This window comes from Spermophilus citellus (genome assembly GCF_964194105.1).
Source record: "Spermophilus citellus genome assembly, chromosome: 3".
Lineage (NCBI taxonomy): Eukaryota > Metazoa > Chordata > Mammalia > Rodentia > Sciuridae > Spermophilus > Spermophilus citellus.
In genome coordinates, this window is record NC_138184.1 from 164,713,272 (window position 1) to 164,737,467 (window position 24,196).

The window sequence follows — 24,196 nt, forward strand, 5'->3', positions numbered from 1 at the left end:
TTGTTTGTTTGTTTTTTATAAGGAGGCAGAGAGCAAAACTACGCAATGAGTTTAATGGGATATTCTTTGTGATAGAGCCTGTGGATTTTATTAAGATCTACAAACTTTTGAGACATAAATTTGCAGACTATTTGGGTGAAGAAAGGAAGAAACTAGGAACTCTGTTGCACAGATTTGCAGACATAGTTATTCACTCTAAAATCAGAGCAGCCATGGGATATTAATATTTTGAATTAGGTTTTGTATTAGATTGAAATCAGAGTAAGGAATGCATAATTATTAAATATTATTTTTTTCATTTAATCCCGGTTAGCAATCACAACAATCCTATTGGTCAAGTCATTGTCTCTGCCTTTTTAAAATCTTATTCAATTTTAAGAACCATTCTAACAGTTACATCATTGTCTGTTTTTTTTTTTTCTTTTATCTAATGTAGTCTTCCCAGTAGTCCTTACAAGAGTGAGCATTATATCAGTGCCTCACTGGTGAGGAATCCATGGCTAATGAGGAAAGATTGAACTTTTTCAAGAAAAAATCAGTGGTTTCATAGGTTTCTAGCTTCCTTAAATACTCAACTGCCTTGTATGTAGAATTATTATTAAGAATACAAATGCGCTATAGCCTAATATTTTCCTCAGGGGTCTTTGGTACTAGAAATCATGCAGTCGTGATTAAGAAAATATTTCCAAAACTTATGTAAAGAAAAGAAATCACCTATGTTTAGGTATATTGAAAATTAATACATAAAAAAGAGTGACTACTCCAGAAAAATATAGAAAACTACTATTAATTAGTAAATGGGGGATAGAAATTCTAATGGCTTGGAGATACAAACCAAAATGAATATACAATCTTTTCAATGAAATAATATCAAAAAATTTCCCAAACTTAAAGAATGAAATTGAAAGTCAAATCCAGGAGGTTTACAGGACTCCAAATATACAGAATTACAATAGACTCACACCAACGCACTTTAAGTTCTAAAAATGATGAGGATATAAATAAATATATATAAGCATATATATATATATATATATATATAAGCATATTCAAAACAAGAAGAGATATACAAGTCTTAAAGCATGTCCATGGGAAAAGCAGAAGAGACCATTGAAATCAATAGGAAACAATCTAATTTTTAAAGACTTTGTAGCATTTGAAAATAAATGGAAACAAGTATAGGGCATTTTGATCTATATGAATGAAATACATATCTGTGTCTAGTGTTGTGTTCAGTATAGCTGCAACAGATGGTGTTGCAATTAGAGCCATGTAGGATAGAGTGTTAACACTAGAGCATAATGGATGTTCTTCTCTGTGTACTTGAAAGAAAGTATGGATGTCACATTCACATTCTGTGTATATCCATTCTCCAGGTCTCACTGGATATCACTATAAAGATTTTCATTCTAACATTCTGATTAGTTCAAAAGTTTTATTATTGTAAGGAGTCACTCTATTAAGCCATAATTTCCACATTTGCCCTATCTTTTTTGTTCAGTTAGACATTTAAACCTTGTAATAAATATTTTTATTTTTTAATATTTAATGATTTATCTACTTGCAAAAACAGGTGATACGAAGGATAATCTTTCAAAAACTTGAGCCCTGTGCTAATGCTTTAATTTTTACATCCAATAGACAGAATGTGCAAATTTCATCCGAGTTCTTCAACCCTATAACAAGACTCACATTTATGTGTGTGGAACTGGAGCATTTCATCCAGTGTGTGGATATATTGATCTTGGAGCCTACAAGGAGGTAATATAATGCATAGTATGCAAAGCATAATTTATTGCAATATTTTGTTAATTAATAACTTTAATATAAATGGGATATATTTGAATATAAAGATTAAAAATACACTTTATTAACTGTATAAGGACTCATCTTCCTAACCATTTTATGGACTATCATTTTGATTATACATTTTAGCTACATAATACATTTTCTATTAAAAGTTATTTTTAATAAAAAATAAAATTAATAATGTAAAATGCTAAAAGTCTTTTTGTTTTATATGGGCTTTCTGGATACTTTCATTTTCCCTTGAGTTTCCTTTATAAGTAGATATATATAGTTTGTTGCTGTTGGTAAGAATCCATTTTCCATATGATCTTGCAGTGGAATTATTTCTATATAATTTCATTTTTCCCATCCAGTAAAGTTGACCTGTTATGAATCCTTATGATAGTGGTCACTAAGTAAAGAGAACTTTAATGAACAAACTGAACTTATTGATTATGTAGCACCTAATTCGCATAGAAGAAATAAAGTATGTGTTAATTAAGATGAATTTATTCCAGATAGCAATGAACACTTTTGCAAATAAAAAATATGTGAATTTCAGAAATTTAACTAATGACTATTTTAAAGTGCTGTGATATCTTGCACATTATATGGATTATTTTTTTTTTGGAATTTCACAAACTCTTAATGAAGTTAATACCTTTATAAATTCTAACATATGGGTTAGCAAAAGTTGTCCTATTGGGAAAGAAATTTTATTTTTAAGGTCACCCACCCAATAAATGATCTAGTAATGAGTAGAACCAAGACAGTCTGCATCTAGAGCCAGCATGCTCTGCTGAGCTTTAAAATATGAACTCTAAATTGTTTCTTTGTATGGACTGTTATCCTCATGTTTATGTATATGCTTCTTGTGAATAACCACATATATTTGCAGGATGATTGGCTGTGTGTTTGAAAGTAAAGTCCAGGGTTCTGAAACAGGTTTCCTTACATTGATTTAACTGATTCATGCAGAGATCAAACCCACGAGTGTGGCAGGATAGATTTTCCTCTCTAACCAGCTTGTCTAAGCAGCCCAGACTCTACTGTTTGAAAATAAAGCAACCATGATGGTTAAATCTCTGAACCATTAGGAGACTTGGCAACTGAATCCATCATTCTTTGTTGCTGGTGTAATGTTCTCCCGCCTAGCTTTGATGAAGGGTGATATATAACAGTAGCTCATAGCATAGGGTGTAATTATATGAGATAGCCCCACAGCTTGGGTGTGCTTTGAGACCTGAGGCTAAAGGCCAAACTCACAACCTGCTGAGGGAAGCAAATAGTGTTTCATAGCTCCTTAAAAGTCACACGTGCTGAAAGGGAATTTGGATGGAGCTAATTACTTAGCTTGCGACTGTCAAGAAGCCCTGGGGCAGTCAAATTTACAAGTTCTATGAATAAGAAAATTATGAGTGAACAGGAGTATTAAGCCTTGAGAGTTTTCAGCAGGTCAGAAGTACAGGTAATTGTATGGGCAGTCTTCCTTCAAGATTAACTTTTTTAAATGAACCATTAATTTCAAGAAATTATTGTAAGAGTTTAGAATCCCTTTTCATTTAAGATAAGATTGCTGGAGAGAAGAAACAGTGATACTCTGTAGGGCTAGAGGAAGGAACTCTCTGGAGACTGCTACTTAATGTGGCTGGGGCAGTGAGAAGAGGAAATAACTATGATGAATCCTAGAGAATTAGCAGCCAGTTGGAGCGTGGTCCTATTTATTGAGGTCAGAGTATTACCAAGTTTGTGGATAGAATAGTGAGTTAGTAATTGCACATTTTGCATTTGAAACCTGTTCAGTAGGTCATGCCAAGAGGGCAATTGGATCCAGATTCAACAGAGAAATCAAGACTGCTGTCAACAACTTCTAATAGTAGCTTGGGTACGGACCATCAGAGCTTGACATATGGCTTCAGTCATTTACCAACTCCATGACCTGATGCATACTGCATACATTTCCTAATTTATTGTTGATTCAATAAAATGATAATGATTATGACAGTAACTGCTTCACAGAGTTTAAAGTACAAAATGAGAAAATGATTGGAGTAACAATAATTTGGATTAGCACTTGCTCCATTCTAATCACTTAATATTCATTAAAATAGGAAACAGGAAGACAGAAAGGTAAAATGGCATAAGTTTAAAATACATATGCATATGTGTGTGTGTGTGTGTGTGTGTGTGTGTGTGTGTGTGTGTGTATATACTTTATATGAAGTAATATTAATACCCTGCAATACTGGAAATTGTGATAGCTGTTTAACAATTGGATTAGAAGCAAGTTCTTTTCTCTGAGTTCAACACTCTGTTGCTGCACATTTTACCTTTAAGTGGGGATGATATTGGCAGTAACTTTCCTAGTTTCGATGATTGAATATTTTCTTACTATCATTCTTATCTACTTATCTTTTCTCCTTCTCTAACAATATGTCTGTATGAAAAGCTCAGACAGGTGATTTTTGCATAAATAATTAGGTTTAAGGAATTTCAGGAGGCAAATCTCATAAAATTGAAATCTCAAAACTTAGAGTGCCATGTAATGCCATGAGTTTATCTCAGGAAGTGCATTGAATCATCCATTCTTTTACTTTATTTTTCTGTAGGTGCCCTTGACTGGCTCAAGGAAACCTGCTTTCCTGCTGTCTCCAGATATTTTCTAGTTTTTTATTATAATCTGTAGAACAGGATTTAGTTTACTTTTCCCTTTACAGTATCTCATTATAGACTTTTAGAGTCAACAGGCCTTGTTAACCTGTGGAAAGTAATGTGCCTTTAATGATAAGTAAACTTATTTAAGAGCCACTATCACAGCCCCATCCCCCACTCATCTCTGTCCCCAGCTATGTTTGGAAGTATGCCCTAAATACATTTTCATTGGATTTTTTTTTTGTACCTAGGGTCCTCTATTACTTTTCATTAACTAACCTGATCAAACTAAACACACTTGGACTTATGTTACATGGTCACAGTGAGTCAATAAATTAACATGAACACATTCTTATATAAATGAGTTTAAAATTCTGAGACTATATTGTTAACTTTGGAGACAACCATGAGTTCAAGCTCCTGATTTGCCTTTTACTACTACTATGTGACACTGAACAAAGAATGTGCTCCTTCTGTCTTCAATATTATAGTAATTGGCAGAGCTGGAATTGTTGAAGTAGCTACACTGTTAGACTTATGGTGAGGACTCAGTGAGACAATCTGCATAAACTTCCTAGATCTTGGTTAGTACCTGTTAACTGTTAGGTGCCACTATGGCTAGCATTAAAGTACGTTTATTTAATACTACATAATATTGATTGTTAATCAGTTTACTTAAATTGCTATTACTATTTTTTAGTTACTATTGGTCTCATTCAAAAGGGGAAAAAAATCTCAACTGACAACATAATACAATAAGTAATACAATGTCCTCTATCCCTTTTGCTTCAGTGCTTGTAGCATTGAACAGTTCTCTCTTATTCCATGTGAGCTATGGTATAACTTTGCAGATAATCCATCTAGAGAGAATGTCTGAAATGCTGGACTTCTCCAACAAATGCAGAGAGTGAGTCATCTGCCTTTTTGCTGGATGTAGTGTTGTCATTGTTATGAAACACTCAGGCTCATGGGGCTACATTCATTATGCATTCATATTTTTCTTGGAAAGATCAACTTACGATGTTATTTTTTTTTCCTGAATATTAAAAGTCTGCCAATGTCATTCTGTCTGTGGCCACTATTACAAAAATAGATGTTTCAGCCAAAATAACTATGTGGCTTTAATGTGTATAGTGTTTTTATAATAGTGAAAATACTACAACAGGATATTTTTTTTTTTGCCCACATGCATCAATAGCTCTGAAAATTAACTGCCTGCCTCAGAACATTTTTATGTCATTTAACACACACACACACACACACACACACACACACACACACTCACACATGCATGGCTTAAGTAATTTGACATAGTTGCAGATGCTTAGTAACATAAATCATAATCATTAACATAAAAGCATAAATATTATAATAAATTTATTTCTTAAAAGAGGAGATTGGTTTAAATTAATAATAATAAACTAATTAGTAAGCTTAAAAATATGTTTGCTTAGTGATTTTGATATTGATAGTAGTTCATTACCACCTTGGGAAAAAGGAGACCAAACATGAGAATTGAGTCTTGCCAAATGTAATATTGGCTAAAGAGTTAAGGATCAGCATGAAGTACATGCTATATATGCTCTATTAGTTTTTATTGAATTAATGAGTTAGAATTTAATTCTTATCTTCTATGTACTTACTGGTTGTAATATTAAAAATCTCACTTGCATTAATATTTCTCATAACAGGAAGTCATATTCAAACTGGACCCACATAATTTGGAGTCTGGCAGACTGAAATGTCCTTTTGATCCTCAGCAGCCTTTTGCATCAGTAATGACAGGTAAGATTGATGACACATATATCTTGCTCTAAAATGATTTTCTGAAAAGATATACGTAGACATACATGTGTAGAAAAGCCACATTTTCTTATTGAGTTGAAGATAATTTTGGATTAGTCTTCCACCAGCTATTTGGTTCCAGTATTTTAGTACCAAATCTTTTTATACTGAACATTCCAATAAAGTGAGGTTTCAGCAATCCTAATGTCTACACAGCTGCTTTTAAAATGAACTTCTGGTTGAATTTTTTAATGCAAATGACATGCTTGTTCTATAATATTATATTTATATGCCTATTTTTTTATACTGAGTTATGTCCCCATTTGACTCAGTAGGGATTTTAAATTTAAGAATTCTGCATGTGTGTAAATCAATAAACCAAATGAATCAAGCTATCAAATACAGATATATAATGTTACAACATATTTTTCCCAAAATGTTCTATTAATGGAAATGGGAATTCTTTTTTCTTTTTTTGCTGCACATTTAGTCTTCTCTCACTTTGTATACATCTTAAATATGAGATGGTTATCTTATTCAAAGGAAGCAGGCAGTACTGTGTGGTCTGAAGTATGCTCTATAGAATGTCAGCAGGATCCTAGAATTTCAACCATTACCAGAATACCTTTTGTCTTGGTTTGGTTCATGACTTTGGTCTCTTTTTATGTAACTTGTCTATCAAATGTTTGAATAAACCATCAGACTAAAGCACCGTGACATTTTAATTTTCATTAGTGAAACCAATGATCTTGCTTTGAAGTGAAAGTGCGCCATGTTTCTGTGTGTTTTGAAAATTATGTGGCTAACATTTACTCGTCCTCAGAAAGTGAAATAGATGATTTGGGATCTCAACAAAGACATTGTGAAAAGTTTGATAAGAGGAAGGGAAGCAAACCATTACTTTGAAATATATAATTGACTATTTTATCAGAAAACATGGTAGGTTTCAAATTAAAATTTGGTTCTGCATATCTAGTTTTAAAAACTGTCTTCATTGCATCTAAAGTCATATACAGAATCATAAAAGGACTCACCAGTGCCCACGGTCCATTGTATTTTATAAAGGGTATTAATCCCACTTGACAGATGAGAATCCCAAATTATCTATTTCACTTTCTGAGGACGAGTAAATGTTAGCCACATAATTTTCAAAACACACAGAAACATGCACAGTTTCACTTCAAAGCAAGATCATTGGTTTCACTAGGTTATGTTTTTCTGATTTTAAAAAAATTTGCTCTGCAAGAAAATATTTCCATTTAACCTGACATACTTTAGGAAGTACCTTAAGAGGATGAAGTACTACTGTGTCTTTAACACATTTACACAACTGAATTTCTCTCACTTGTGTATTGTTTGGTTTCCTTTAGAAGCTGCCTATTGTCATTATTTAAGCATAATTTTCCCAAGGGCTTATTTAGATAAATTTAGATTACATTTCTGAGGAAAGTTGAATTTCAATGATAAACTAATGTTTTTATTTTCATACATAGGTATTTAAAAATTTAAATGCTCTGTAGACCAGTTTTACTTTTTTTTTTTTTTTTTTTAACATATAACCCACAGTAGTGGACTGTAAAAGGCTCTTGAAATGGCAAAGGCTTGGCTCTCAAAGGGGCAACACTTTTTCCTGCCACCCACTCAGCCCCTTCCCAGCCCTGCCACTAGCTGTAGGGGGGGCCCTGTCACTGACCCAGCACCCCCTCTCCACTCCCCCATCCTCATCTCTCCTTTTCAATCCCTGATTCTCTTTCCTTGCTCCCTTTCGTTCTTTTTCTCAGCCCCCTCACCTCTCTGTACCCTCCTCTGGACTTACTTCCTTTCTTCTTCCTCCTTCCTGACATTCTTTCCTTTCTCCTCCTCTCTGTCCTCCCCCATCCCCTTTCCCCTCTCTCTTTTCCTTACCCTTTCTCTCTTCTGTGCCTGATAAAACATGGACATTCACTTTATGTAAATAATAGGACAAAGAAATTTGGTATGCTGTAATGCAACATCTTTCTCTTTTCAAGAACTCCTGTTTATCAGAACTATTAGAGACATGATTAGCTACAAGGAATGCAGCATGTTATAATTACAAAGAATGACTTCAGTGCTGAAAGCTCCCTTTCAGCAGAGGTTAGGCAAAGAAAAGTTGTGGTCCTTGAGGTTGTTCGGTTAAGTAAATACTAATTACACAATCCATTCCTCATTATGGCATTTAATTTTTTAAATATTTTCTGTGTGTTGTTACAAAGAAGAATTCCTAACTATAATATTTTGCTGAAATATTTGTGGGGAGAAGGAATAAAGAGTTGGTTCAAAGAGAAGCCAATGTATGTGCAATTATTAATGTGGAAGAATTTAGCCTTTTTAGAGTATCTAGCATTAAATGACGAAAGCTAATTGACTTGTGTCTTCAATTAAGTTTATTTTTCAAAATCTGAAAGAGAAATTTGTGAAACAATATATTCTGATGTGAAGCAAGCATTGTCTTTGGTGTCATGCTGTGAAATTTGTATGTTTTCAATAGTATCTAAGGTCAGTATCTGAAAAGTCCTATGTGTGCTTTTCTTTCTCCCAGATGAGTACCTCTATTCTGGAACAGCATCTGATTTCCTTGGCAAAGATACTGCATTCACACGGTCCCTGGGGCCCACTCATGACCACCATTACATCAGAACTGACATTTCAGAGCACTACTGGCTCAATGGTTAGTGATGGTTTTCTCATTGATTTTGGATTGATAAGAAGCTCCTTATTGTCCATTCGGTTGTGTTTTTGTATAGTTGCTTAAGTACAACATTATAAAATACATTTGAAACTAATTCAAATCAAGCTAGACAAATCTCCAGAATTTTTTGTTATGTATAGTAACAGCTGGTATTTACTGAGTGCGAGCTATGTAGTTTGCACTATCTATGCTTGTATAGATACTTTTAAAATTCACAATGACATGTAAGATATAGTATTATTTTATGTTTTTGAAAGATCAGCAAACTGCAGTTTGAGAGGAGTTGACTAATTTGGTCAAGGTCTCATAGCTGCAGAGCCAGGATTCAATCTGGTAATCTGACTCCTATAGTCTGTGGTTTAATGACTAAGCCATCTATTGCCTCTTAGCTCAGTAGAAAGGGGTGAGACTGTAATGCTAACTTCTTCTTTTCTAGAACATATTTTTTATTTGTAATTGATACATAATTGTATCTTTTCTTTTAAATTAACAATGATTTTCATATTTGGGGACATAGTATAAACTTAATACATACATGTGTATGATGTGTAATTATCAAATCAGGTAGGTAATATTTCCCTCTCCTTATCATTTCTTAACATTGATAGTTATAATGACAACTTCTATTGCTAAAATTCGTGTTTGGCGTTACACAGCCCTGCAAAGTTTTAAGAATATTGATATTGACATAGGTTTGTCTGATTACTATTATATTTAGGGTCATGCCATATTTTGGGTTTAAAAAAGAAAAAAAAAACAAGAAACTTCTAAGTGAATTTTCTTAATTATTTTAAGAACTAATACAATAGTCTAAATTTTTTACCCCATTGCCTTACAACAGGCCAAATTTTATCATGATTTTCTAATGTTTTCTAATTAACGTATGCCTTTATTACTCTGCAGGACAGAATAATATAAAACTGTTATTTAAGTAGGCAGAGCACATTTACCATTCTCACCATAAATATTGGGCTCTAGTGGAAGAGGCCAAGGTAGAGCATTTCTAAGGGCCATCTTTGTATATTTCAGTGTGATTTAAACAGTGACAACATAAACAAAAGAAGAAACACTTTTAAAACATTTCTTTAGTCAAAACCTCCAGATCATAACCCACTTGAATCAATCTGTGAAATATGGTATATTAAGAACTATGTAATGTTTTGAACAACCAACAATAAAATAATTAAAAAAAAAACCTCCAGATCTATTTGTTTATGTAAAAATATGATCTCCAAATAAACAAAGATAAATAAATAAATAAATAAGAAACAATTCCCAACAGTATATTTTTGTGGAATTTCTTGATTTGATAGTAACTCCTATATTTCACCCACCACCAAGTTTAGATATCTCTTTAGATGATAAGATATTCTTATGGCTTTAAGATGTAGTATAAGATAGAATGTTTCAGTTTGGGAATGACAAATATTATGACATTGTTACTCTTTTAAAAAAGTATTCTTTGTTGTCCATAAATAAATCTGCAACATATTAAAAAAATAAATGTCGAAAATACATATGCAACTATTATTTACCTGGGATGCTGTTGTTATTGCTGTGTGAATAGAATTACAAAGTAGGAAGCCTTTGAATTGTTGAACATTTCCATAATCAACAGTGTTTGAGTCCTTATTGCATACTGAGTGCTATTCTACCCATGGTCCCTGCCCTGATAGACAGGGGAAGGTGGCTGACCTCGGGTATCATGAATGAGCTGCTTATCCTACAGCATAGCAGACATTGGGAGAAGGGACTAACAAGCTGTGAATATTATTGTGAAACTAAAAGAGAATCATTGATGGTTTTGTTTTAATCAGGTAATCAGTTCTTTATTTTTTAAAAGATGAACTGATAGCATGATGTGAAAACTAAAGGAGAAAAGTGTTCATTGAATGAAAGTATGGGAATGAAAAAGGTACAGAGACAAAGGTGCTGGTTGTGGAGACGTACTCGAACACACAGCAAAGCATATTTGAGGAGCACATTTGTGAAAGGAAGAATCTAAAGACATAAGGTAGAGTTCAAGACAGTAGGAAGTAAAATTCTGAAGGAAGGAGAAAAAGATCTATGATAAAAGTCTAACCTCAATAGAACTGAATTTATCTTTTTGGGTCATTCAAGGCAGACTTAATGTCTAATAACCACAGTGACCATAGGACCTGGTTTTGCCCAGGATTTCCAGTTTACTTCTATTATTCTTTTACTCTCAAATTATCCCAGCTTAGACAAGAAGGTCATAGCTGTTTGAAACTTAAGTATCTGCACTTAAATCCTGAATACTACTTACGTGTGATCTTGATCAGAACTTTCTGAGCTTTCAAATCTTTGACTATTTAAAATGGCATCTATTGATAACTATATATGTTTAGAATCATAAACATTACATTAAATCATTTAGGGAAGTCTGTTAAAAGGCAAGAGCTGGATTAGTGCCGATATCACCCTCATTGCTATCATTCCTGAATGGGACAGGTCAGATGTGGGACTAAAACTCCGAATGCACTCTGGTTCTCTGACATCTCTTTAGCATGTTAAACTATTGACCACTTTTTCCTTTTCCCTTTATACTTCATCATTCAGTAACCTAGTAGTTTCAACTATTACCTGTGTTCCATTGTTTCCCAAAAATATAATTCCATCCTTGTCCTGTAAATCAGTGCCCTTAAAAACTATTTGAATGTCTTATATTTTCATTTCAGACTAAAATAAAAATGATTGTTTTATGTGGAAATAAAGATATCAGAGCCTTAGCTTCAATTGTACCATGAACTAACTTTGTGATTTCTACAAGTTAATAAATGACCCTTCACTTAATGGGATCTAAAGTCTAAATTTTTTTTTTAAACCTGTTTTGCTGCTAACCTGCCCTTCAACATCAGCTTCCTGATTTTGATCTATCTTATGCTTCATAACTTCATCTTTCCCATTACCTTGGATTTATCTTTGATTCCTTCCTCTCCTTTATCCCTTTATCTAATCTATCACAAAGGCCTCTACTTCCTTCAACTTGTGTATTGACCTTGTTCTTCTATGGCTGCCATCTTCCCATAGGCCTTCATGACCTCATCTCTGGTTTATTGCCCCTATTTTAGTATTTACTAATTGATATCTCCAGCTCTTCTCTTTTCCCTTTCAAATTTATTTCATATAACATCTTATATAAAGTCACTATTGTATACAACTTTTAAAATGCTGTTTTGTTGACTGGCATAATCTTGAGAGAATAATTGGTTGCACTTTACATTAGGAGACATATTAAAAGTTAGTAAATAACCCATATTTAAACAGCTAGTATAAGTGAGATTGAAACTGAAATCCGTATCAGGACCCAATTCTTTCCAGTGTGTGACACAGTCTAGCAACCTAAATTCTACTCTTTTGGTGGCATAACTTCTGCTCATATAGCCTCACCATAGAAAAGGGTCCATGTCTACATGCCAAAGATGTGGGTCCGGCAGCAAGGACTAGGACAGTTAGAGAAAGTAAGGTTAGGCGAGCAATCTGGGTGAAACCATGGCAAGTGCAAGCAAAAAGGCAGGCCAGAGTGAGGAGAGCCTGATGCTCAGGAGATCAGACAATCACAAATTCCTTGGTTCCTGGAAACTAGGACAGAGCAGGGGGAGAAATTATAGAAATTACATGAGATTCTTATTATGAGGAGAGATCTGATGGGCTATGGCAAAATATTGGCTTGCTCAGAGAAATTTTCTGTCCTCCTCTATGAGAAATGGCCATTTTCCAGATATAGTTAGTCCATGGTTCAAAGACCAAAGTCAGGCATTAGGAGTGTGAGAAAAGAGAATACAGATGAACTGTGCTGTGGTTGAGAATGAATTGTATTCTATTATTTAACTGCATGTTTTACAACTTGAGATAGAGCATAGGGAAGGGACACCTCCAAGTCTGTCACCATCAAGCCGAGTCTTCCATTGTGATCCCAAACTTCTGCTAAGAGTAACCTGTTGAGTTTGAATCTAGAAGGTTGACTACTCTTTTGTGGTAATTACAAAAATAAAGATTCTTGCTGTTTAAAACTGGACCTGTTACAGCACACACTGACATTGGATTGGTCTAATGCTGTCCTGCCCATTATGGTAAACACTAGCCATATGTGGCTATTTATATTTAAATTAACTAAATTTAAATAAAATTAAAATTTCCTTTTTCATTCATTCTAGCTATCTTCAAGTGCTCAATAGCCACATGGGCTAGAGGTTACGATATTGGACAGCACAAATATGAAAGATTTCCATCAGTGCAGAGATTTCTTTTGGACAGGCTAATTTAAAGTATCCTTACTTATATATTATGAGCACTATCCTACAATCATATACTACAACACATTTTTGAATATTATTTACTATTTATGTAGCTTATAGATGTGAACCTCACTATTGGGTTTCATAAGATTGTTGCCAGTTTGAAAGAAGTAACAGAGAAATTAACATTTTCAATGTTAATCTGCCTACCTGTGGTTGCCCAATAACTGGAATCACTGGCAGGTGCCTGGCTTTTATTCTCTTATCAGGATCATTTGAAGAGTAGCAGGTTTTTTTGTCTTTATTAAGTCTGAATGGTTCCATATCAATGTCTTTTTGTTGTTGTTTGTTCTATATTGTGTTATTTATTTCTGGTTAAGAAATTGTTAAATTTTGCTTTCTGTGCTTTCATTTTCAGTTTATACTCCTACTTTTTATTTGCATGTGACAAACTAAACTCTCATTAATGTAATATTATGTTTAGATTAAGTGAAATGCAAAAGTTTAATTAGTGATTGAGCATTTAACAATTAAAATATAGATTCTATAGAATTATGCTTTTTAGATATTACAATAGATGAAACTTTTATAAGTACCTTTTAGTCACTAAACCATTTAGGTACTTAAAAATTCCTAAGTATGTGAGTGTATTCCATATTGTGTTCTGTGCTCTATTTTTGCATTAACCAATGGGAGATCAGCTGATCCCTTTACTTAACAGTGGAAGATCTTGCTCAGAATTTCTTTAGGATTCTCTAATCCTTCTTTTTGGGGCAGGGATACCAGGGATTGAACCCAGGGGCGCTTAACCACTGAGCCAATCCCCAGCCTTTTAAAAATATTTTATTTAGACACAGGGCCTCACTAACTTGTTTAGGGCCTCACTGAGTTACTATGGCTGGCTTTGAACTTGCAATCCTCTTGCCTCAGCCTCCAGAGTCACTGGGATTACAGGCATACTCTACCACACCCAGCTCTAATCCAATTTTAAAACTTGAGAAAAATAAATGCTGATTTCTTCCTTGAGATACTAAACCATACTATGGGCAGTTCTAGATGGCGAGCCAGATAATTTCCTATTTTTCTTTATCAAAACTTAATCCTAGAACATATGAAGAAATAGAATATAAACATAACTTAGAATGATTACTTAACAGAGTTGAACTTTGCTAGAATTTTAGGATGCAACTAAGGAGTATTACCACTTGGAAAATGAAAATAAACAATGATGCCTATGATGCATATGTTTTTGTTTTCTTTCCTGGAGTAAATGAGAACTTTTGATTTAACTTTTCATTTTTAACATATGGAGGCAGTTTTCATTTGAAGTTTCCTTTGGGGTGCTCTATTGTCTGGAAATTCTCCTCCCACATAAAAGAAGTTTTTAAAAATAGTAGGAACAAGATATTACAGCAGAAATAAAGAAATTTAGAAACTCAGTATGTTAAATCATTGGGTAGGTGTGCTCATCTGGATGAAAAGAGCTCATGGGGAGAAGTGGAATTGGTGAGTTCTGCAGGCCACATGCCATTTTCACTTGGCAGAGCTTCGTGGTGTCATGCTAGAACTTCATTTGTGAAAACGCATGGTTTCAAACTCCATCCCTATTAGTGCATGTGTTTCAAATGCCAAAGAGAGAAAATGTGCTGTAATAAAGCCCAGGTGCCTCCTGGTATGATTTTAAATTGTTTAATTCAACAACTATGCACTAATTAAATGATACCTATTTTTATCCAAATTTGGCAGCAGGTCAGGAAAGACTATCATAAAACATGAGTGTAAGACAGAACCTCAGTAAAATTGGCAAGAAACTCTCTATTCTTGAAATTAGTATTTATTTTTAACTCATAAGTATGCTTATATTTAGATCACAGAATGGAATCCTATTTGATACCACCTCTTTTTTCCATAATTAGATTTTATCATATAATAAACATTTCCCTCCAAAACAATTTTCATATAAGACTTTGAAAAGAGCTAACATTTCAATAAAATCAGAAGTGACTGAATAAACACAAAACCATCCATGTTGTATGTTATGTATTAATTGAAAGTTAAAAGAAGTAGCACTTGGAAAAATATCTACACTATTTTCCTCCATTGATGTCATAATGAAATTGCTGAAATGTGAAGTGGACTTATATTCTACTTTTAACCATTTCAAATAGCAGCACTACCTGGCAATCCTTACATAGGGGTTTTCATATTGGAAGGAAGTTGTCCTATACATTATCTGAAAAATGGCAAAAATTTGCCAAATTCTTTATACTTCTTTTAGGTCTTGTACATTCTATTCTATTTTACAACCCCGTTTCCTCTGTAGAACTCTGGAAACAAGTAGAGACCCAGCACCTCAGTGAGTGCCTGAGGGAAGTTTTACAAGCCACTTTCTCCCCCACATAGGTATTCCTGTTACCTGGGAATATCAAATCACAGAGTTCTCATTTCTTTCTGTATAGATGATTGTGTAAATTGTGTGCCACTATTTAAATATTGTACCAGTATATTATTTTTAAAATTTAACTCAATTATTATACAGCTCTAATGGGATACTAACATTCCAAGAGGCATCATGCTACATGGATAACTTCTACTGAAATTAAATAAGTTCTGTAAGAAACACTTACTCAGGTTAATATGCATTTTAAGCTCACATATTTGTCAAGATAAGGTAGTTCTATTGTATTTCTTTAATTTCTGGATAATTTGAGTTTTATACTTCTGATCTTAAGAATTTATATTTATTATGCAGCTCCCTACTCCCCCATCTATCTATATATCTGCATTATTTACCACCATTACTGAATCTGCTCATATCTTTTTCCCCATATGCAGAATAGTAGTCTATTAGTGACTCAAATTTAGATGAAGAATCCCCTACTACAGGGTTTTGTTTATTTTTATATTTATATATATTTAAAATATATCTAGAGGTTTTCAATCAGTTGGGTAACATAGTATTAAGAAATCTGTAAATTCAAAAATTCTATAGATTATGACCAATTCCTGGTCATGTCTGTGGAAGCCCAAAGTCAGTCGGAAAAGTGAAGTTCAGGTTTTCTCATTAGCTGTATCTTGATCATATGTCACTATTTCCTTAATCTAAATTAAAATTTAAAAGTCAGTTCTTATTCGTTTTTGTTTTCCTAGCAGTTCTTAAATATAGAAGAAATTAATTTCTTATTTTAATTAATTATTAAAACCCTAATCCCATATTTATAAGAAAAGTTTTGTCCACAAGGAATTTTACTAAGAAATCATATATAAATAAATCAAAAGTGCTAATTTGTGATTAGAAAAGGATTTTTACTCTGCTCAGAGATCAAAATCAAGCATTTGTGATGTAACAATAACTGGAAAGAAAGACTGAGAAGGGGAAACAAAAAACCTTGAGTGGAATTGTTAACAGACTTTGCCCATTTGACATCAATTAGACAAGGAACATTTAAAAAGTCCTATGTGGTTTTCTAAAATTAAATTTTCTTATAATTCCTTAGGTCCATACCAAAATGAGATTATCAGTAGTGTCAAAGTCCATCAGAGCTTTAAATTCTGAAAAGAAGAGGGGAATAATAAAGACTAAAGAGAAGAAAGTTCATGTACCTATTTCTCTTCTCTGTTTTCTTCTTAAGCCTTCTCATTCAGGGACTGGATGGAGACACAGGGCTGACCCAGAGAGGTTGGGCTGGTAATGACTCAACTGCCCATCATTTGGACTCCAGCATTAACTTTTGTCCACTGAAGAAAGCTATTGTGAAGCTTTCTTTATTCAACTTTTGACCAATTGCTGTACATTTGCAAGGGAAAGATTTTCAGTGCTTGTGAGATAAAAACACTACAGAAGGCAATGTTGATCTTTTTCACCTCCCATCAATTTATTTTTCTTTAGAAGCTTTTCTTGCCTTTTCTTCTGCTTCTACTTCCCAAACACTCAAGTGTTCTGTGCTTCCTTCCAGGTCCGGGTACTTCACATTTGCTAAGTAATTAAAGTCCTTTTCTGTGTCTAAATAACCATTCTTTCTGTCTTTGCTTTTAATCTAAAGATTATTTCTGAACTAGTGTCAGCCAATTTCAGATCTGTTACCTAGTTAATTCATAATACAAAATCAAAACTTAAAATGCTGAATGCTTTTTTTCAGCAAAGAGTTAGACAAATGGATTTGTCATTGATGTAGCACAAAGAAGATATATATATATTCAAATAGTTTTTCACTTTACATGGACTATGTTCATCTATCCATGCCAAAAGGTATGGATTTACTTCATTTTTAATAACTATGTATTATTACCCTGTACAAAAATCAACTCAAAATGTATCAAAGATAGGAATTAGACCAGAAACTATGTAACACTTAGACAAAAACATGGGAACAACACTCTAACACATAGGTGCAGGCAATGATGTTCTCAATAGGACCCTTAAAGTTCAGGAAATAATGCCAAGAGTTAATAAAAGGGAGAGCATCAAATTAAAAAGCTCCTACACACCAAAGTGAACAATTAGGAATGTGAAGAGGGAGCCTATAGCATAAGAGAATGTTTTCTAGCTACTCTCTGACAAAGGATTCATGTCCACAATATGTAAAATAACTCAAAAAACTTAAAACCAAAAAAAATTAATAAATATGCAAATAAACTAAACAGACATTTCTCTAAAGAAATACAAATGTCCAATGAACATATGAAAAAATGTTCAAAATTGTTAGCAAGTAAATAAATGCAAATAAAAACTACACTGAGATTTCATATCACTCCAGTTAGAACAGCAACCATCTAGAATACAAACAATAATAAATGCCAGAGACATGTATAGCTAAAGGAATACTTTACTGTGTTGGTGCAACTGTAAATGAGAAAAAACATATGGAAATCAATATGAAGGTTCCTCAAAAAACTAGAAATGGAACCACCATATTACCCAGCTATACCTTCCTTGGTATTTATCCTAAACAATTAAAATCAGCATATTATAGCAGTACATGCATACCCATGTTGATGGAATCACAATTCATAAAACAAAACTAGGTATCTTCAATGGATGAATGGATAAAGAAAATGTTGAGTGTGTGTGTGTGTGTGTGTGTGAAGTTTTATTAAGACATAAAGATGAATGAAATTATGTTATTTGCAAGAAAATGGATAGAACTTGATAACTTTATGTTTAGTGAAATAAACCAAACTCAGAAAGCCTAGGGTCATAGATTTTATCTCATATAGGGAAGCTAGAGAGGAAAAGGAAAAGAAAAGTTAGGGCAGGAGGGAGAATCTAATGAAAATCAAAGGTAAGTCAGTAGAGCACAGGAAAAGACTAGGGTAGGGAGAAGGGGACAGAAAGGAGAAACACATGGAAATAATATTGGCCAAATTTTATTGTTATTTTGTGTCCATGTACAAATATGTAACAATGAATTTCACTATTATGTACAACTATAGTGCACCAATAAAGTATGGAAAAAACATATTATTATCACAAATATAAGATTAAATTTTCTATTACCCTCTTGATGTTGGTCATTGTAATTATAATGATAATTATCATCATCACCATCTCAATAATAAATCACATTTATTGAATGGGTAGGTCGGGAACTACCCAATGCTAAGGGCTTTATGTATATTAATTCACTTGGTTATCATATCATTTATCCCAGTAGGTAGATGACATTGAGAGCCTCATATTGCATATGAGGAAATTGAGACATAAAGAGAAAATAATTGGGGGCTAGGGTTGGAACTCAGTGGTAGAGAGAACACTTGCCTAGCATGTGGTGATATGCTGGGTTCATTCCTCAGCCTTGCATATAAATAAATAAAAATAAATGTTCACAAACAACTAAATACTTTTTTAAAGGAGAAGATAATTGATTTGCCTAAGGCTATCTTTACAATAAGTGATAGAAACAAGCAGAAAGAATACCTTCCAGAGCCTGTACTGGAAAGGACCCAAGCAGTATTGGTTGTTTTCATTTTTCCCCTGGGACAATTTCACAAAAATATAGCAAAGTACACTTTATGTGCCAACATTTAAGATATATATATATATGCTTTTTTCTAAGTTCTTTATAAAATCTGGTGTGGTTTAAAGGTGGCAAATCCAGCATATAGAAGGAAAATATAAAATCACAGAATCTCTAGATTTGATAGTGCTTTAGGTAGAATCATCCACATAACATTTCAGTCAACCATGGGTCACATATCCATATACAACAGTGGTCCCATAAGATTATACTACCTATTGACATCATGGCCATCTTGATTCATATAATTATATTCTATGATGTTTGCCTAATAATGACGAAACCAGTTACCAATGCATTTCTCAGAACTATCCCTGTCATTAAGTGAATTGTGACTGAGATTTAGTAGAATTTCAGCGATTGTGTCAACCGGTCATGTTCTCACCTGCTCTCTGGAATTCCTGGAGTACTTGTTTAGTACCTTTTCATGCTATCACATGTTTTTACATTATATCATGTTTGTCTGTCTTATTTCCCACATTTGACTCATGGTACATGTTTTTAATCCTGCAGCTAATTGTTTTATATACCAAAGACACTGATACTATTATGGCTGGATTGTTTCAGTATTTTAATTTTTAGCTTTTCTTTTTCAAACAGGAGCAAAATTTATTGGAACTTTCCCCATACCAGACACCTACAATCCAGATGATGATAAAATATATTTCTTCTTTCGTGAGTCATCACAAGAAAGCAGTACTTCTGATAAGACCATTCTTTCTCGAGTTGGAAGAGTTTGTAAGGCAAGATATATGCATTTGTTTTACTTAAGGCATATGTGCATATGTATAAGAAACCATGTACTGATGAAATGAAACTTAATGCCCATTATTCATAACTCATAGGATAGATTTATACTGTTACATGTATGTGATTTTTGAGATCCAAAAGTTAAAAAGAAAAAGGATTTAGATTTTTTCAAATATTACAGTTGAATTTTCAGTGCTGAAATGTCACCCTGATGTGAGTTATACTTCTTTGGCAGTTCAGTACTTTTTTTGAAGGGCTGTTCCAGTTATTGCAATTTGCAGTAAGAATGCTGCATTATCCAGACCCTTGAAAGTTAATATGTTATCAAACAATGTTAAATAATCTTATATTAAAATTAAAAGTAACAACATAATCACTAAAGTGACTTAGACACTAACAATCATATTCTATATTTTTTTCAAAATACACATTGCATATATAAAATGATGTATTTTATATGAATTGATTATATTTAAAATGTCCTTATATTTTTACTATGATAAATATTTTAAGTCAAGTTCTAAGAGAAAATGGAGTAAAGAAGAAAAAAAAAACCCAAAATGAAAAACATTTATTTTGAAAGTAAGTTAGAAAATTAAAATTGTCATTAGACTTAAATAGTGTCATTTTATGTAAATTATAGGTAAACCCAGAAATTCTGTGAGACCGTACCATTTTGTGCCATCAAGGCTCTCATTTAATAGCACACAAGCCTTCGAGAATAATTACATTTTTGGTTTCAGTAACTTTCTTCCTTGGATTTGCATCTAATAAGAAATAGCATCTCTTAAATAGACATCTTCAGCATACTTGGTTATTAAGGGCAAGAGCTGTTAAATTAATAAATACTTTCAGTGGGAAACTTTCTTTGGTCTTATGAAAACTTTTCATTTTCTTCCATTTGAGACTATCACTATTTGTTTTAGTCTATACCATCAGGTTCTGAACACTTCCAGAGTTAGAAATACAAACTATCACTGAACATAAAACTGTTCATGAAAACTCAGCTTTTGAATGAGGCCAACATGTGAACCCAGATCATTCTTTGCCTAGAATCCTAACCAATCATGCAGTCTCCCACTGATCCCCTTAACCTCCAGGGTTCAGACTCTTGAAAAAGCATCCTCATTCTTTCAGAGTCTGAGTTCACAGTGATTTCTCTTGAAGCCTCGTGCCTAGGGATGAATAGCTGTTGTTCTGTAGACTTAGTGTGTTAGTGTACTGAAGCATGCCTTCTAACAACAGTATCCTGACCCTGAATAGCTATGATGTTGGTTGACATTGTCTGTATAAGTGAACTATGTTAAAGGTATTTCAAGTCACTTTCTGATGAACATATATAAGAAGTTAGTGTGTTTGGGAGCTATTGCAACTCTTATTTCTTGATAGGTCTAATCATTTAATAGAAATTCATTTATAACAAAGTAATATTTTTATCGTAATATAAACATAGTGAGTGTTGACCTTAAAGATGAAGAAATACCTTAAAATTTAGTTGTTTCATTTGTAAATTTCCACATTAGAAGTTTAACCTAGACTCTCATCAATATAAGAATGGAATATTTTATTTAAATTATGAACAAATTTATACTGAACTGGAAAGGCACAGAAGATTGTAAATGAGTCTTTTCTAACTCAAAAACCTCAGAGACCACACAGCAAGACTTTGTCATGCTATTGTCCTTAGTTAAAAGCTAACAAATTGTAAGATCAAATAAGGATGTGTGATGGATGAATTTACGTTAAGAAAAACAAAAGAGGTTCTTCACTCATTAGTTTATCTCTTCACTTAATCCTTCTTTTAAGTATCTTCAAAATTTCTCACTGACTGAACAATCCATTGGTCAAATGTTTATATTTGATTCTAAATGCTTTGTATAAAATTTCTTAGCTATAGCAATCTTAGACATGTTTCTAAATTTTACTTAAGATTTCAGGATAAAACTGTGACAAAAATTGGTAATATCTAGGTGGAAATTTCTCTAAGAACATTAAGAATGACTTAAAATCTTTAAAAATACGATTATATGCCTTACAAAGCAATGACAAGCTTAGTAATGATTTTTAAAAACTCAGCATCACTGTTGGTATTATATAAATAGTTTCATGTAAAAAGGCTTTAATGAAATTATTTTCTCTTTCCATTTTTTTCTTAACCCTCCAAATGGTATTATAACATCATAACATTGGTTTTCCACATTTGATAAATAACATGATGCATATCTATATTATGAAACAAAATTTGATAACTATAAGAAAAGGTTTAAGAATGAAGAGAAAACTGTGTGTGATTTACTGAGTTTACCGAGATTTTTTCAGTAACACAGAAGTACTTTGTACTGTTCCACCAGCATTTTCCCACAGTATATATCTGAAAATATTCAGGTTTTATTTTTCCTATTCCAGTTGCTTGGTTTCATTTTTAACTGAATACTTTGGCACAGTGTAAAACTGCTGACAATTTAAGATTTCTCTGCCTCTTCAGCTTCTTTCTTTCTTTCTTTCTTTCTTTCTTTCTTTCTTTCTTTCTGTCTATCTATCTATCTATCTTGATTTGTAAAAGGTGTTTTTTTGAGATGCCCAACATATTACTATTGGGCCAAATAGGATATAGTGATTGGTGAAGTGGTCTTGGTGATAGGCAAAGATCACACAAAAAATGACTATAAAATTGTTTAGAGAAGAAGAGTAAATCTTTTTAATTTTGTAACCCATTAATTCATATCTTATTTTGTTTATTTCAAATATAGCAACAAAATTAAAATGTTGTGTAAAATGTACTGCATGAGACAACTTGTATAACTAAACCAGTGCCCCTTTTCTTTAAAAATTCATAGTATAGTGAGAATAATAGACATATTAACAGATAACCAAAATATAATGTATTAAAAGTAAGAGCTAAGAATTTTTAAGCATTCAGTGAGGCTCAAAAATATTGTATAAAAGAAGTAGTGTTTAAATCAAGCCCTACGGGGGAGCAGGATTGCACTAAGGAAGAGAGGGAAGGCATTTCAGATAGTACTGTAAGAGGGTTTATTTTTTTCATGGAACACTGAAATCTTATAACTGTGATTCAAAGGGTACGTATGGGAACAATGTTTTTTTGAGATTGGAGTGGCAAATAGGGTGATAATCTTATTTCTGTGTTAGCAGGTGCAAATTCTATTCTGTTGCGTATGAAGAGTTACAAGATGTTTGAGGCAGAAAATTAGCAAGATAGGTAGATATATTTAGCAAAAATTTTTAAAAATGTATTAGAAATATTTACAAGTAGAAGGCCTATTAAGTCCAAAGACAATAGGAAAAAAAAGAGGTAAAGTTAAGTTCAGGAGATTTTTCAAATAGAAACTTTTTGCAGATTTCTAAAAGCTCCTAAATTATCATTCATTTATTAAACATTTTGTATAGACTAATGCTGTCCAATGGAACTTTCCATGATGATGGTAATGTTCTCTATCTGCATTATCCAATACAGTAGCCATGTGATGGTTATTATTGAAATATTATTAGCAGGACAGAGGAACTAAATTTTTAATGTATTTTAATTCTCCCTTGCTCCTATCTCAGAAAAGATACTCACCTTGTAGACAAGTACTTCTATATTCTTGAAAATTGTTGTTTCTAGAAGATAAGGCATGGATCACAAAAATGTGCAAAGGGACACATTCTGATACAAGATAGGAAATACTAAAAAGAGTTTAGGGGCATAGATTTTATATGTGGGCATGTTGAATTTGATATGGCTCTGAGATATGCTGGGATACATTAGCTACATGAAAATATGAACCTGAGTCTCAATAGTATCTGAACTCATGAATTTGGAAGTCATCAGTATCTTGAAGTCAAGGAACTGTCTAAAATTGCTCTGAAAGATTTGTGGCATAAGATTAAAGGCAAGGACAGAATCCTGAGGGAAAATGACATTTAAGGAAGCATAGGAAAGTATCTGCAAAGGCAATTAAGAAGAAATTATTTAACGGCTAAGCAGAGAACTGGAAGGGAGTGTCATCCTGTCTGAAGGATAAGAAATTCTTTCAATAAGAAAGCAGATGTCAGGGATGTCACACCCCGAAAGTAGTCAGCCAGGTATTAGGTTTGATAGTAAGGCTATCATCAATGACCTTTGCCCAAATGATATTCAACTTGAAATCTAATGTAGATTTACATCTTGCTCTACTTCATATTACCTTGGTTTCTTAAACTAGGAAATGACTCTTCCATGACTATTTTTACAA

The 24,196-nt window shown here is 33.0% G+C and overlaps 1 protein-coding gene across 1 annotated transcript in view; it reads left to right on the forward strand.

The window, feature by feature from the left end:
• SEMA3D (semaphorin 3D) overlaps positions 1-24,196 on the forward strand; it is a 196,515-nt gene that overhangs the window by 117,849 nt on the left and 54,470 nt on the right. The window contains exons 6-9 of the mRNA XM_081286835.1: positions 1,642-1,761; positions 6,132-6,225; positions 8,786-8,914; positions 19,812-19,954. Of these exons, the coding sequence (XP_081142961.1) occupies positions 1,642-1,761; positions 6,132-6,225; positions 8,786-8,914; positions 19,812-19,954 (486 nt within the window). The remainder of the gene's footprint in view (positions 1-1,641; positions 1,762-6,131; positions 6,226-8,785; positions 8,915-19,811; positions 19,955-24,196) is intronic.